This window comes from Salmo salar, chromosome 10 (assembly GCF_965601325.2).
Source record: "Salmo salar chromosome 10, fSalSal1, whole genome shotgun sequence".
In the NCBI taxonomy this organism is placed as follows: Eukaryota; Metazoa; Chordata; class Actinopteri; order Salmoniformes; family Salmonidae; genus Salmo; species Salmo salar.
Window position 1 is genome coordinate 2,455,283 of NC_138300.1, and position 13,762 is coordinate 2,469,044.

At 54.0% G+C, this 13,762-nt stretch overlaps 1 protein-coding gene across 7 annotated transcripts in view; it reads right to left on the reverse strand.

Annotated features, from left to right (window-relative positions):
• The window catches only part of herc2 (HECT and RLD domain containing E3 ubiquitin protein ligase 2), a 291,977-nt gene that overhangs the window by 62,435 nt on the left and 215,780 nt on the right, over window positions 1–13,762 (reverse strand). For 6 of the 7 annotated variants that reach the window (XM_082956658.1, XM_082956660.1, XM_082956657.1 and 3 more), the window contains exons 68-74: window positions 12,480–12,671; window positions 11,291–11,444; window positions 7,773–7,880; window positions 7,474–7,605; window positions 4,306–4,464; window positions 2,441–2,685; window positions 1,624–1,779 (exon numbers count right to left, since the gene is read on the reverse strand). In XM_082956658.1, coding sequence (XP_082812784.1) covers window positions 1,624–1,779; window positions 2,441–2,685; window positions 4,306–4,464; window positions 7,474–7,605; window positions 7,773–7,880; window positions 11,291–11,444; window positions 12,480–12,671 — 1,146 coding nt within the window. The remainder of the gene's footprint in view (window positions 1–1,623; window positions 1,780–2,440; window positions 2,686–4,305; window positions 4,465–7,473; window positions 7,606–7,772; window positions 7,881–11,290; window positions 11,445–12,479; window positions 12,672–13,762) is intronic. The other variant, XM_082956659.1, reaches the window with a different exon arrangement.

The following is a 13,762-nucleotide window of genomic DNA, read 5'->3' on the forward strand; positions in this document are numbered from 1 at the left end:
GGAGTTGGTCCTCCCCTTTGCTGCTATAACAGCCTCTACTCTTCAGGGAAGGCATTAATATGGAGTTGGTCCTCCCCTTTGCTGCTATAACAGCCTCTACTCTTCAGGGAAGGCTTTCCACTAGATGTTGGAACATTGCTGCGGGGATTTGCTTCCATTCAGCTACAAGAGCATTAGTGAGGTCGGGCACTGATGTTGGGCAATTAGGCCTGGCTCGCAGTCGGCGTTCCAATTCACCCCAAAGGTGTTTGATGGGGTTGAGGTCAGGACTCAGGCTAGTCAAGTTCCTCCACACTGATCTCCACAAACCATTTCTGTATGGACCTCGCTTTGTGAACTTTTTATTTTTACCTTTATTTAACTAGGCAAGTCAGTTAAGAACAAATTCTTATTTTCAATGATGGCCTAGGAACAGTGAATTTACTGCCTTGTTCAGGGACAGAACGACAGATTTTTACCTTGTCAGCTCGGGGATTCAATCTTGCAACCTTTCAGTTACTAGTCCAACGCTCTAACCACTAGGCTACCTGCCGCCCGAACGGGGGCATTGTCATGCTGAAACAGGAAGGGGCCTTCCCCAAACTCTTGCCACAAAGTTGGAAGCACAGAATAGTCTAAAATGTCATTGTATACTGTAGCGTTAAGATTTCCCTTCACTGGAAATAAGGGGCCTGAACCATGAAAAACAGCCCCAGGCCATTATTCCTCCTCCACCAAACTTTACAGTTGGCACTATGCATTGGGGCAGGTAGCGTTCTCCTGGCATCCGCCAAACCCAGATTCGTCTGTCGGATTGCCAGATGGTGAAGCGTGATTCATCACTCCAGAGAACACGTTTCCACTGCTCCAGAGTCCAATGGCGGCGAGCTTTACACCACTCCAACCAACACTTGGCATTGCGCATGGTGATCTTAGGCTTGTGTGCGGCTGCCCGGCCATGGAAACCCAATTCATGAAGCTCCCAACGAACAGTTCTTGTGCTGACGTTGCTTCCAGAGGCAGTTTGGAACTCAGTAGTGAGTGTTGCGACCGAGGACAGATGATTTTTACGCGCTTCAGCACTCGGCGGTCCCGTTCTGTGAGCTTGCGTGAGCCGTTGTTGCTCCTAGACGTTTCCACTTCACAGTTGACCGTGGGCAGCTCTAGCAGTGCAAACATTTGATGAACTGACTTGTTGGAAAGGTGGCATCTTATGACGGTGCCACGTTAGAAGTCAGTGAGCTCTTACATTCTACATTTTAGTCATTTAGCAGACGCTCTTATCCAGAGCGACTTACAGTAGTGAATGCATACATTTCATACATTTATATATATATATTTTTTCTGCCTGTACTGGCCCCCCGTGGGAATTGAACCCACAACCCTGGCGTTGCAAACACCATGCTCTACCAACTGAGCTACAGGGAGCTACAGGGAAGGCCTCTTCAGTAAGGCCATTCTACTGACAATGTTTGTCTATGGAGATTGCATGGCAGTGTGTTCGATTTTATAGACCTGTCAGTAACGGGTGTGACTGAAATAGCCGAATCCACTAATTTGAAAGGGTGTCCACATACTTGTATATATTTATATATATAGTGTATATTAACAGTCGCAATGATGGCCTGTCTTGCCCAAACCCACCTCATCCAGGAAGGGACGTGGCTGAGGAGTCCTCTTGTCCAGAGCGACAGCCACTCTGGAAGCAGTACAGTACCTGCGGAACCACGTCCACTTATGACTCTCAGCACAGCAGGGTAGGGTGTCCAACTCCAGGTCGCAGGCGAGGGCCACCAGCACCTAAAAACAAACAAACAAACGGACCGATTCAAAATGATATCCAAATCGCTAAGACAAACTAAATCTAGAATGGCACACATTCATTTACGCCTTCCCCTCTGCTGTCACTGGAAGAATACAGGTAACAGTCAGTTACAAACCCTTTCTGTTAGCCTACCTTTCCGTCTGTTAGCCTACCTTTCCGTCTGTTAGCCTACCTTTCTGTCTGTTAGCCTACCTTTCCGTCTGTTAGCCTACCTTTCCGTCTGTTAGCCCACCTTTCCGTCTGTTAGCCCACCTTTCCGTCTGTTAGCCCACCTTTCCGTCTGTTAGCCCACCTTTCCGTCTGTTAGCCCACCTTTCCGTCTGTTAGCCCACCTTTCCGTCTGTTAGCCCACCTTTCCGTCTGTTAGAATACCTTTCCGTCTGTTAGCCCACCTTTCCGTCTGTTAGAATACCTTTCTGTTAGCCTACCTGTCTGTTAGCCTACCTGTCTGTTAGCCTACCTTTCTGTTAGCCTACCTGTCTGTTAGAATACCTTTCTGTTAGCCTACCTGTCTGTTAGCCTACCTGTCTGTTAGCCTACCTGTCTGTTAGCCTACCTGTCTGTTAGCCTACCTGTCTGTTAGCCTACCTGTCTGTTAGCCTACCTTTCTGTTAGCCTACCTTTCTGTTAGCCTACCTTGAAGAAGGGGCTGTGTAACAGCTGTTTTCCTCCCCTGACGATGGGGTCCTCGTATTCATACTGCCTCTGGAGAGCCTCAGGAAGACCCTTCACCAGGGCGGCCAGCGCGCTGCCTGTAAAACTCATGGAGCGAGACTCTCCTTCACTGTCCCCAAGCAGCCTGGTGATGTTGATGGACTGGCCATACTCTGTGGTCAGCAGTTTACGGAGCCTCTGCAGAGCCCACATACGATGTCCTGCTGCTATAAGACAAATAACACATAGTACTTTACAGTGACAGAGAGGAGACCGGGTCAGACCCATACAATGACAGAGAGGTGAGAGCCCAAGGATACAGACATTTCTATGAGACATGTATCAGAGTCTATGTACAATTTTTAATAGCAATTCCTCAACTGTACTGCCACAGCTTCCACCTAAAAACACTGAGAAGCAGCTAGACTGTACTGCCACAGCTTCCACCTAAAAACACTGAGAAGCAGCTAGACTGTACTGCCACAGCTTCCACCTAAAAACACTGAGAAGCAGCTAGACTGTACTGCCACAGATTCCACCTAACAACACAGAAGCAGCTAGACTGTACTGCCACAGCTTCTCCCTAACAACACAGAAGCAGCTAGACTGTACTGCCACAGCTTCCACCTAAAAACACTGAGAAGCAGCTAGACTGTACTGCCACAGCTTCCACCTAAACACTGAGAAGCAGCTAGACTGTACTGCCACAGCTTCCCCCTAACACAGAAGCAGCTAGACTGTACTGCCACAGCTTCCCCCTAAAAACACTGAGAAGCAGCTAGACTGTACTGCCACAGCTTCCACCTAAAAACACTGAGAAGCAGCTAGACTGTACTGCCACAGCTTCCCCCTAACAACACTGAGAAGCAGCTAGACTGTACTGCCACAGCTTCCCCCTAAAAACACTGAGAAGCAGCTAGACTGTACTGCCACAGCTTCCCCCCAACAACACTGAGAAGCAGCTAGACTGTACTGCACCAGCTTCCACCTAAAAACACTGAAGCAGCTAGACTGTACTGCCACAGCTTCCCCCTAACAACACTGAGAAGCAGCTAGACTGTACTGCCACAGCTTCCCACTAACAACACAGAAGCAGCTAGACTGTACTGCCACAGCTTCTCCCTAAAAACACAGAAGCAGCTAGACTGTACTGCCACAGCTTCCACCTAAATACACTGAGAAGCAGCTAGACTGTACTGCCACAGCTTCCACCTAAAAACACTGAGAAGCAGCTAGACTGTACTGCCACAGCTTCCACCTAAAAACACAGAAGCAGCTAGAGTGTACTGCCACAGCTTCCCCCTAACAACACAGAGAAGCAGCTAGACTGTACTGCCACAGCTTCCCCCTAACAACACAGAAGCAGCTAGACTGTACTGCCACAGCTTCCCACTAACACAGAGAAGCAGCTAGACTGTACTGCCACAGCTTCCCCCTAACAACACAGAAGCAGCTAGACTGTACTGCCACAGCTTCCCCCTAACAACACAGAAGCAGCTAGACTGTACTGCCACAGCTTCCCCCTAACAACACAGAAGCAGCTAGACTGTACTGCCACAGCTTCCACCTAAATACACTGAGAAGCAGCTAGACTGTACTGCCACAGCTTCCACCTAAAAACACTGAGAAGCAGCTAGACTGTACTGCCACAGCTTCCCCCTAACAACACAGAAGCAGCTAGACTGTACTGCCACAGCTTCCCCCTAACAACACAGAAGCAGCTAGACTGTAATGCCACATCTTCCCCCTAACAACACAGAAGCAGCTAAAGAGGCTGTGTATATCAGGCTGAGGTACGTCCTAAACGACGCGGATGCGGACTAAGAGGTGTGAAGTGGTCCTCGTACCCAGGGCACTGAGCTGAGCGCAGGCAGCCAGGGAGGCAGCCAGGCGGGGTACGATGCTCCGGTTGGAGGCTAAGTTGAGCCTGAAGTCCAGGAGGCAGGTCACCAGGTCCATGGACGGACAGGACAGGATGCAGCGGTCAGACAGAAGGTCTTTAGGACCTGGGGGACAGACACAGTCTGTTACACAGTACAACTAACTACAGATGATGATAGGGTGGGGTGAGGCGGTGTGAGGCAGTGTGGGGTGAGGCAGTGTGGGGTGAGGCAGTGTGAGGCAGTGTGGGGTGAGGCGGTGTGTGTGGTGAGGCAGTGTGTGGTGAGGCAGTGTGTGGTGAGGCAGTGTGTGGGGTGAGGCAGTGAGGCAGTGTGTGGTGAGGCAGTGTGTGTGGTGAGGCAGTGTGTGTGGTGAGGCAGTGAGGTAGTGTGGGGTGAGGCAGTGTGTGTGGTGAGGCAGTGTGGGGTGAGGCAGAGAGGCAGTGTGTGTGGTGAGGCAGAGAGGCAGTGTGTGTGGTGAGGCAGTGAGGCAGTGTGTGGTGAGGCAGTGTGTGGTGAGGCAGTGAGGCAGTGTGTGGTGAGGCAGTGAGGCAGTGTGTGGTGAGGCAGTGAGGCAGTGTGTGGTGAGGCAGAGAGACAGTGTGTGGTGAGGCAGTGTGCGTGGTGAGGCGGTGTGTGTGGTGAGGCGGTGTGTGTGGTGAGGCGTGGTGAGGCGGTGTGTGTGGTGAGGCGGTGTGTGGTGAGGCAGTGTGTGGTGAGGCAGTGGGTGGTGAGGCAGTGAGGCAGTGTGTGTGGTGAGGCAGTGAGTGGTGAGGCAGTGTGTGTGGTGAGGCAGTGTGTGTGGTGAGGCAGTGTGTGTGGTGAGGCAGTGTGTATGGTGAGGCGGTGTGTGGTGAGGCGGTGTGTGGTGAGGCGGTGTGGGGTGAGGCGGTGTGTGTGTGGTGAGGCGGTGTGTGTGCGGTGAGGCGGTGTGTGTGTGTGGTGAGGCGGTGTGTGTGTGGTGAGGCAGTGTGTGGGTCTTACCAGCAGCAGGCATGATGGGGTAGACAGTGTGTGTGGGTCATACAGCAGCAGGCATGATGGGTAGACAGTGTGTGGGTCATACCGGCAGCAGGCATGATGGGGTAGACAGTGTGTGGGTCATACCGGCAGCAGGCATGATGGGTAGACAGTGTGTGTGGGTCATACCGGCAGCAGGCATGATGGGGTAGACAGTGTGTGTGGGTCATACCAGCAGCAGGCATGATGGGTAGACAGTGTGTGGGTCATACCAGCAGCAGGCATGATGGGGTAGACAGTGTGTGTGGGTCATACCGGCAGCAGGCATGATGGGTAGACAGTGTGTGTGGGTCATACCAGCAGCAGGCATGATGGGGTAGACAGTGTGTGGGTCATACCAGCACCAGGTATGATGGGGTAGACAGTGTTTGTGGGTCATACCGGAAGCAGGCATGATGGGGTAGACAGTGTGTGGTGAGAGCAGCAGGCATGATGGGGTAGACAGTGTGTGGGTCATACCAGCAGCAGGCATGATTGGGTAGAAAGTGTGTGTGGGTCATACAGCAGCAGGCATGATGGGGTAGACAGTGTGTGGGTCATACCGGCAGCAGGCATGACGGGTAGACAGTGTGTGTGGGTCATACCGGCAGCAGGCATGATGGGTAGACAGTGTGTGTGGGTCATACCAACAGCAGGCATGATGGGGTAGACAGTGTGTGGTGAGAGCAGCAGGCATGATGGGGTAGACAGTGTGTGGGTCATACCAGCAGCAGGCATGATGGGGTAGACAGTGTGTGTGGGTCATACCAGCAGCAGGCATGATGGGGTAGACAGTGTGTGTGGGTCATACCAGCAGCAGGCATGATGGGGTAGACAGTGTGTGGGTCATACCAGCAGCAGGTATGATGGGGTAGACAGTGTGTGGGTCATACCAGCAGCAGGTATGATGGGGTAGACAGTGTGTGGGTCATACCGGCAGCAGGCATGATGGGGTAGACAGTGAGTGGGGGTCATACCAGCAGCAGGCATGATGGGGTAGACAGTGTGTGGGTCATACCGGCAGCAGGCATGATGGGGTAGACAGTGTGTGTGGGTCATACCGGAAGCAGGCATGATGGGGTAGACAGTGTGTGTGGGTCATACCAGCAGCAGGCATGATGGGGTAGACAGTGTGTGGGTCATACCAGCAGCAGGAATGATGGGTAGACAGTGTGTGGTGAGAGCAGCAGGCATGATGGGGTAGACAGTGTGTGGGTCATACCAGCAGCAGCATGATGGGGTAGACAGTGTGTGGGTCATACCGGCAGCATGCATGATGGGGTAGACAGTGTGTGGGTCATACCAGCAGCAGGTATGATGGGGTAGACAGTGTGTGGGTCATACCGGCAGCAGGCATGATGGGGTAGACAGTGTGTGTGGGTCATACCAGCAGCAGGCATGATGGGGTAGACAGTGTGTGGGTCATACCAGCAGCAGGCATGATGGGGTAGACAGTGTGTGTGGGTCATACCAGCAGCAGGCATGATGGGTAGACAGTGTGTGTGGGTCATACCAGCAGCAGGTACAATGGGGTAGACAGTGTGTGGGTCATACCGGCAGCAGGCATGATGGGGTAGACAGTGTGTGGTGAGAGCAGCAGGCGTGATGGGGTAGACAGTGTGTGGGCCATACCAGCAGCAGGCATGATGGGGTAGACAGTGTGTGTGGGTCATACCGGCAGCAGGCATGATGGGTAGACAGTGTGTGTGGGTCATACCAGCAGCAGGTATGATGGGGTAGACAGTGTGTGGGTCATACCGGCAGCAGGCATGATGGGGTAGACAGTGTGTGGTGAGAGCAGCAGGCATGATGGGGTAGACAGTGTGTGGGTCATACCGGCAGCAGGCATGATGGGTAGACAGTGTGTGTGGGTCATACCGGCAGCAGGCATGATGGGGTAGACAGTGTGTGTGGGTCATACCGGCAGCAGGCATGATGGGGTAGACAGTGTGTGTGGGTCATACCGGCAGCGGGCATGATGGGGTTGGCAGTGTGTGTGGGTCAAACCGGCAGCGGGCATGATGGGGTAGACAGTGTGTGTGGGTCATACCGGCAGCGGGCATGATGGGGTAGACAGTGTGTGTGGGTCATACCGGCAGCAGGCATGATGGGGTAGACAGTGTGTGTGGGTCATACCGGCAGCGGGCATGATGGGGTAGACAGTGAAACGCCAACCCCATCCGTTTACAGATCCATCGCTGGTAAACTTCCACTTCAACTCATCAGCTGGGATCCTCAACTCACTGGACCAGTCAGACCACTCACGACCTGAGGACGGGGAGACAGGACGAGGAGACACAGGACGAGGAGACACAGGACGAGGAGACACAGGACGAGGAGACACAGGATGAGGAGACACCACGAAGACTGTCAGAAACCAAAAACCCTCTACTAACATCTCACGAAGTGTTGGGATTGGCTCGGGCTGTGGTCACCTGATCGGACAGAGATGATCCTATTGGCTCCGTCCATGATGGTGAGAGGGTCATGACGTCTCTCTGCAGAACACTGGCGGTCAAACTCCACCCTCAGTCCCTCCGCACCTACAACACAGAGACCACCCTCAGTCCCTCCGCACCTACAACACAGAGACCACCCTCAGTCCCTCTGTCTACAACACAGACTCCACCCTCAGTCCCTCTGTCTACAACACAGAGACTCAACCCTCAGTCCCTCTGTCTACAACACAGACCCTCCACCCTCAGTCCCTCTGTCAACAACAGACCCTCCACCCTCAGTCCCTCTGTCTACAACACAGACCCTCCACCCTCAGTCTACAACACAGACCATCCACCCTCAGTCCCTCTGTCTACAACACAGACCCTCCACCCTCAGTCCCTCTGTCTACAACAGAGTCCACCCTCAGTCCCTCTGTCTACAACAGACCCTCAGTCCCTCTGTCTACAACACAGACTCCACCCTCAGTCCCTCTGTCAACAACAGACCCTCCACCCTCAGTCCCTCTGTCTACAACACAGACTCCACCCTCAGTCCCTCTGTCAACAACAGAGACTCAACCCTCAGTCCCTCTGTCAACAACAGACCCTCCACCCTCAGTCCCTCTGTCTACAACACAGACACTCCACCCTCAGTCCCTCTGTCTACAACACAGACACTCCACCCTCAGTCCCCCTGTCTACAACACAGACACTCCACCCTCAGTCCCCCTGTCTACGACACAGACTCCACCCTCAGTCCCCCTGTCTACGACACAGACTCCACCCTCAGTCCCTCTGTCTACAACACAGACTCCACCCTCAGTCCCTCTGTCTACAACACAGACTCCACCCTCAGTCCCTCTGTCTACAACACAGACTCCACCCTCAGTCCCTCTGTCTACAACACAGACTCCACCCTCAGTCCCTCTGTCTACAACACAGACTCCACCCTCAGTCCCTCTGTCTACAACACAGACTCCACCCTCAGTCCCTCTGTCTACAACACAGACTCCACCCTCAGTCCCTCTGTCTACAACACAGACTCCACCCTCAGTCCCTCTGTCTACAACAGACTCCACCCTCAGTCCCTCTGTCTACAACAGACTCCACCCTCAGTCCCTCTGTCTACAACAGACTCCACCCTCAGTCCCTCTGTCTACAACAGACTCCACCCTCAGTCCCTCTGTCTACAACAGACTCCACCCTCAGTCCCTCTGTCTACAACACAGACTCCACCCTCAGTCCCTCTGTCTACAACACAGACTCCACCCTCAGTCCCTCTTTCCACAACAGACCCTCCACCCTCAGTCCCTCTGTCCACAACAGACCATCCACCCTCAGTCCCTCTGTCCACAACAGACCATCCACCCTCAGTCCCTCTGTCCACAACAGACCCTCCACCCTCAGTCCCTCAGTCCACAACACAGACTCCACCCTCAGTCCCTCTGTCCACAACAGACCCTCCACCCTCAGTCCCTCTGTCCACAACAGACCCTCCACCCTCAGTCCCTCTGTCCACAACAGACCCTCCACCCTCAGTCCCTCTGTCCACAACAGACCCTCCACCCTCAGTCCCTCTGTCAACAACAGACCCTCCACCCTCAGTCCCTCTGTCTACAACACAGACTCCACCCTCAGTCCCTCTGTCTACAACACAGACTCCACCCTCAGTCCCTCTGTCTACAACACAGACTCCACCCTCAGTCCCTCTGTCTACAACACAGACTCCACCCTCAGTCCCTCTGTCTACAACACAGACTCCACCCTCAGTCCCTCTGTCTACAACAGAGACTCCACCCTCAGTCCCTCTGTCTACAACACAGACTCCACCCTCAGTCCCTCTGTCTACAACAGACTCCACTCTCAGTCCCTCTGTCTACAACAGACTCCACCCTCAGTCCCTCTGTCTACAACACAGACTCCACCCTCAGTCCTCTCTGTCTACAACACAGACTCCACCCTCAGTCCCTCTGTCTACAACACAGACTCCACCCTCAGTCCCTCTGTCTACAACACAGACTCCACCCTCAGTCCCTCTGTGTACAACAGAGACTCCACCCTCAGTCCCTCTGTCCACAACAGACCCTCCACCCTCAGTCCCTCTGTCTACAACAGAGACTCCACCCTCAGTTCCTCTGTCTACAACAGAGACTCCACCCTCAGTCCCTCTGTCCACAACAGACCCTCCACCCTCAGTCCCTCTGTCCACAACAGACCCTCCACCCTCAGTCCCTCAGTCCACAACACAGACTCCACCCTCAGTCCCTCTGTCCACAACAGACCCTCCACCCTCAGTCCCTCTGTCCACAACAGACCCTCCACCCTCAGTCCCTCTGTCCACAACAGACCCTCCACCCTCAGTCCCTCTGTCTACAACAGAGACTCAACCCTCAGTCCCTCTGTCCACAACAGACCCTCCACCCTCAGTCCCTCTGTCCACAACAGACCCTCCACCCTCAGTCCCTCTGTCCACAACAGACTCCACCCTCAGTCCCTCTGTCCACAACAGACCCTCCACCCTCAGTCCCTCTGTCAACAACAGACCATCCACCCTCAGTCCCTCTGTCAACAACAGACCATCCACCCTCAGTCCCTCTGTCCACAACAGACCCTCCACCCTCAGTCCCTCTGTCCACAACAGACCCTCCACCCTCAGTCCCTCTGTCCACAACAGACTCCACCCTCAGTCCCTCTGTCCACAACAGACCCTCCACTCTCAGTCCCTCTGTCTACAACACAGACTCCACCCTCAGTCCCTCTGTCTACAACAGAGACTCCACCCTCAGTCCCTCTGTCTACAACACAGACTCCACCCTCAGTCCCTCTGTCTACAACACAGACTCCACCCTCAGTCCCTCTGTCTACAACAGAGACTCCACCCTCAGTCCCTCTGTCTACAACACAGACTCCACCCTCAGTCCCTCTGTCTACAACAGAGACTCAACCCTCAGTCCCTCTGTCAACAACAGACCCTCCACCCTCAGTCCCTCTGTCAACAACCCAGAGACTCAGTTCCTCAGTCTCTCTGTCTACAACAGAGACTCAACCCTCAGTCCCTCTGTCCACAACAGACCCTCCACCCTCAGTCTCTCTGTCCACAACAGACCCTCCACCCTCAGTCCCTCTGTCCACAACAGACCCTCCACCCTCAGTCCCTCTGTCCACAACAGACCCTCCACCCTCAGTCCCTCTGTCCACAACAGACCCTCCACCCTCAGTCCCTCTGTCCACAACAGACCCTCCACCCTCAGTCCCTCTGTCCACAACAGACCCTCCACCCTCAGTCCCTCTGTCCACAACAGACCCTCCACCCTCAGTCCCTCTGTCCACAACAGACCCTCCACCCTCAGTCCCTCTGTCCACAACAGACCCTCCACCCTCAGTCCCTCTGTCCACAACAGACCCTCCACCCTCAGTCCCTCTGTCAACAACAGACCCTCCACCCTCAGTCCCTCTGTCTACAACACAGAGACCCCACCCTCATCAGTGCATTGTATTTGTATGTAAAATGTTACCAGGTATCTTAACGGTGCCGCTGGTGGAGGTGTCGTCAGTGTAGGGATGACTGCTCTCCACCACCACCGGCTGAGAGGACAGACGCCCGCTCTGAGAGTCTGTGGCTACGTCCTCTAACTCCGTCACGCACAGCTCCAGCAGCATGTCTGCCACCTACGGTGTTCATACAGGGACGAACCAGACACATTTATTACCACTGTATACCGGGTAAGCGATGGCTGTGTGTGTGTGTGTGTCCATGTCTGTCTGTATTGCAGGGTGGTATGGACACATCTATATACCGATAATGATAAAATCAGGAAGTGCTAGAGCTGGGCGATATGGACCCAAAAAAATATCACTATAAATGTAAATATTCTACTCCATGTCACAGTGGGGACAGGAAGTGAGTCAGTAACATCTCTACTCCACGTTACAGTGGGGACAGGAAGTGAGTCAGTAACATCTCTACTCCATGTTACAGTGGGGAGAGGAAGTGAGACAGTAACATCTCTACTCCACGTCACAGTGGGGACAGGAAGTGAGTCAGTAATATCTCTACTCCACGTCACAGTGGGGACAGGAAGTGAGTCAGTAACATCTCTACTCCACGTCACAGTGGGGACAGGAAGTGAGTCAGTAACATCTCTACTCCACGTCACAGTGGGGACAGGAAGTGAGTCAGTAACATCTCTACTCCACGTCACAGTGGGGACAGGAAGTGAGTCAGTAACATCTCTACTCCACGTTACAGTGGGGACAGAAGTGAGTCAGTAACATCTCTACTCCACGTCACAGTGGGGACAGGAAGTGAGTCGGTAACATATCTACTCCACGTCACAGTGGGGACAGGAAATGAGTCAGTAATATCTCTACTCCTCGTTACAGCGGGGACAGGAAGTGGGGAGATTAGCCGACAGCCAAACAGTGACAAGCAGATACTTTCATAGCAGGAATCAGCATAATGTATATATTACTGTCGACCAAATAACAGTTTTAAAACCATCTACATGACCATCGTGTAGCAAAATCACAGAAAATCACAGAAAATGCTTCGGTAAGAAGACAATGTCGGTGTAAGTAATTTTCGGTTTATCGTCCCAGCTCTAGTCCGTATCTGTGTGTGTGTGTGTGTGTGTGTGTGTGTGTGTGTGTGTGTGTGTGTGTGCACGTGTCCTGCCGTGCCTACTATGCATTCGTGTACTCTACCTGTGGGTAGGCAGTCCCCATCCCAGACAGCACAGCAGACAGCACCTCCTTGCCCTTCTCCCCAGAGCGGACAGACACAGCCAGCTTCAGCAGGTCCACCATCACCCTGGTATCGTCAGGTACCAGGAGACTGGTGAATTCGTCCAGGTACTGAGGTTCTGGAGCCCCAGTCTTATTCTGACACTCTGAGTCCTGGAAGAGAAACCACAAGAATTACATTTACTGATAGCATCGCTAGGGTTATAGGTTCCATTACTGCTGGACCTGTTCACCGGACGTGCTACCTGTCCCAGACCTGCTGTCCCAGACCTGCTGGAACCCTGACCTGTTCACCGGACGTTCTACCTGTCCCAGACCTGCTGTCCCAGACCTGCTGTCCCAGACCTGCTGTCCCAGACCTGCTGGGACCCTGACCTGTTCACCGGATGTGCTACCTGTCCCAGACCTGCTGTCCCAGACCTGCTGGAACCCTGACCTGTTCACCGGATGTGCTACCTGTCCCAGACCTGCTGTCCCAGACCTGCTGGAACCCTGACCTGTTCACCGGATGTGCTACCTGTCCCAGACCTGCTGTCCCAGACCTGCTGGAACCCTGACCTGTTCACCGGACGTGCTACCTGTCCCAGACCTGCTGTCCCAGACCTGCTGGAACCCTGACCTGTTCACCGGACGTTCTACCTGTCCCAGACCTGCTGTCCCAGACCTGCTGGAACCCTGACCTGTTCACCGGACGTGCTACCTGTCCCAGACCTGCTGTCCCAGACCTGCTGGAACCCTGACCTGTTCACCGGACGTTCTACCTGTCCCAGACCTGCTGGGACCCTGACCTGTTCACCGGATGTGCTACCTGTCCCAGACCTGCTGTCCCAGACCTGCTGGAACCCTGACCTGTTCACTGGACGTGCTACCTGTCCCAGACCTGCTGTCCTAGACCTGCTGGAACCCTGACCTGTTCACCGGACGTGCTACCTGTCCCAGACCTGCTGTCCCAGACCTGCTGGAACCCTGACCTGTTCACCGGACGTTCTACCTGTCCCAGACCTGCTGTCCCTGACCTGTTAACCGGACGTGCTACCTGTCCCAGACCTGCTGTCCCAGACCTGCTGGAACCCTGACCTGTTCACTGGACGTGCTACCTGTCCCAGACCTGCTGTCCTAGACCTGCTGGAACCCTGACCTGTTCACCGGACGTGCTACCTGTCCCAGACCTGCTGTCCCAGACCTGCTGGAACCCTGACCTGTTCACCGGACGTTCTACCTGTCCCAGACCTGCTGTCCCTGAC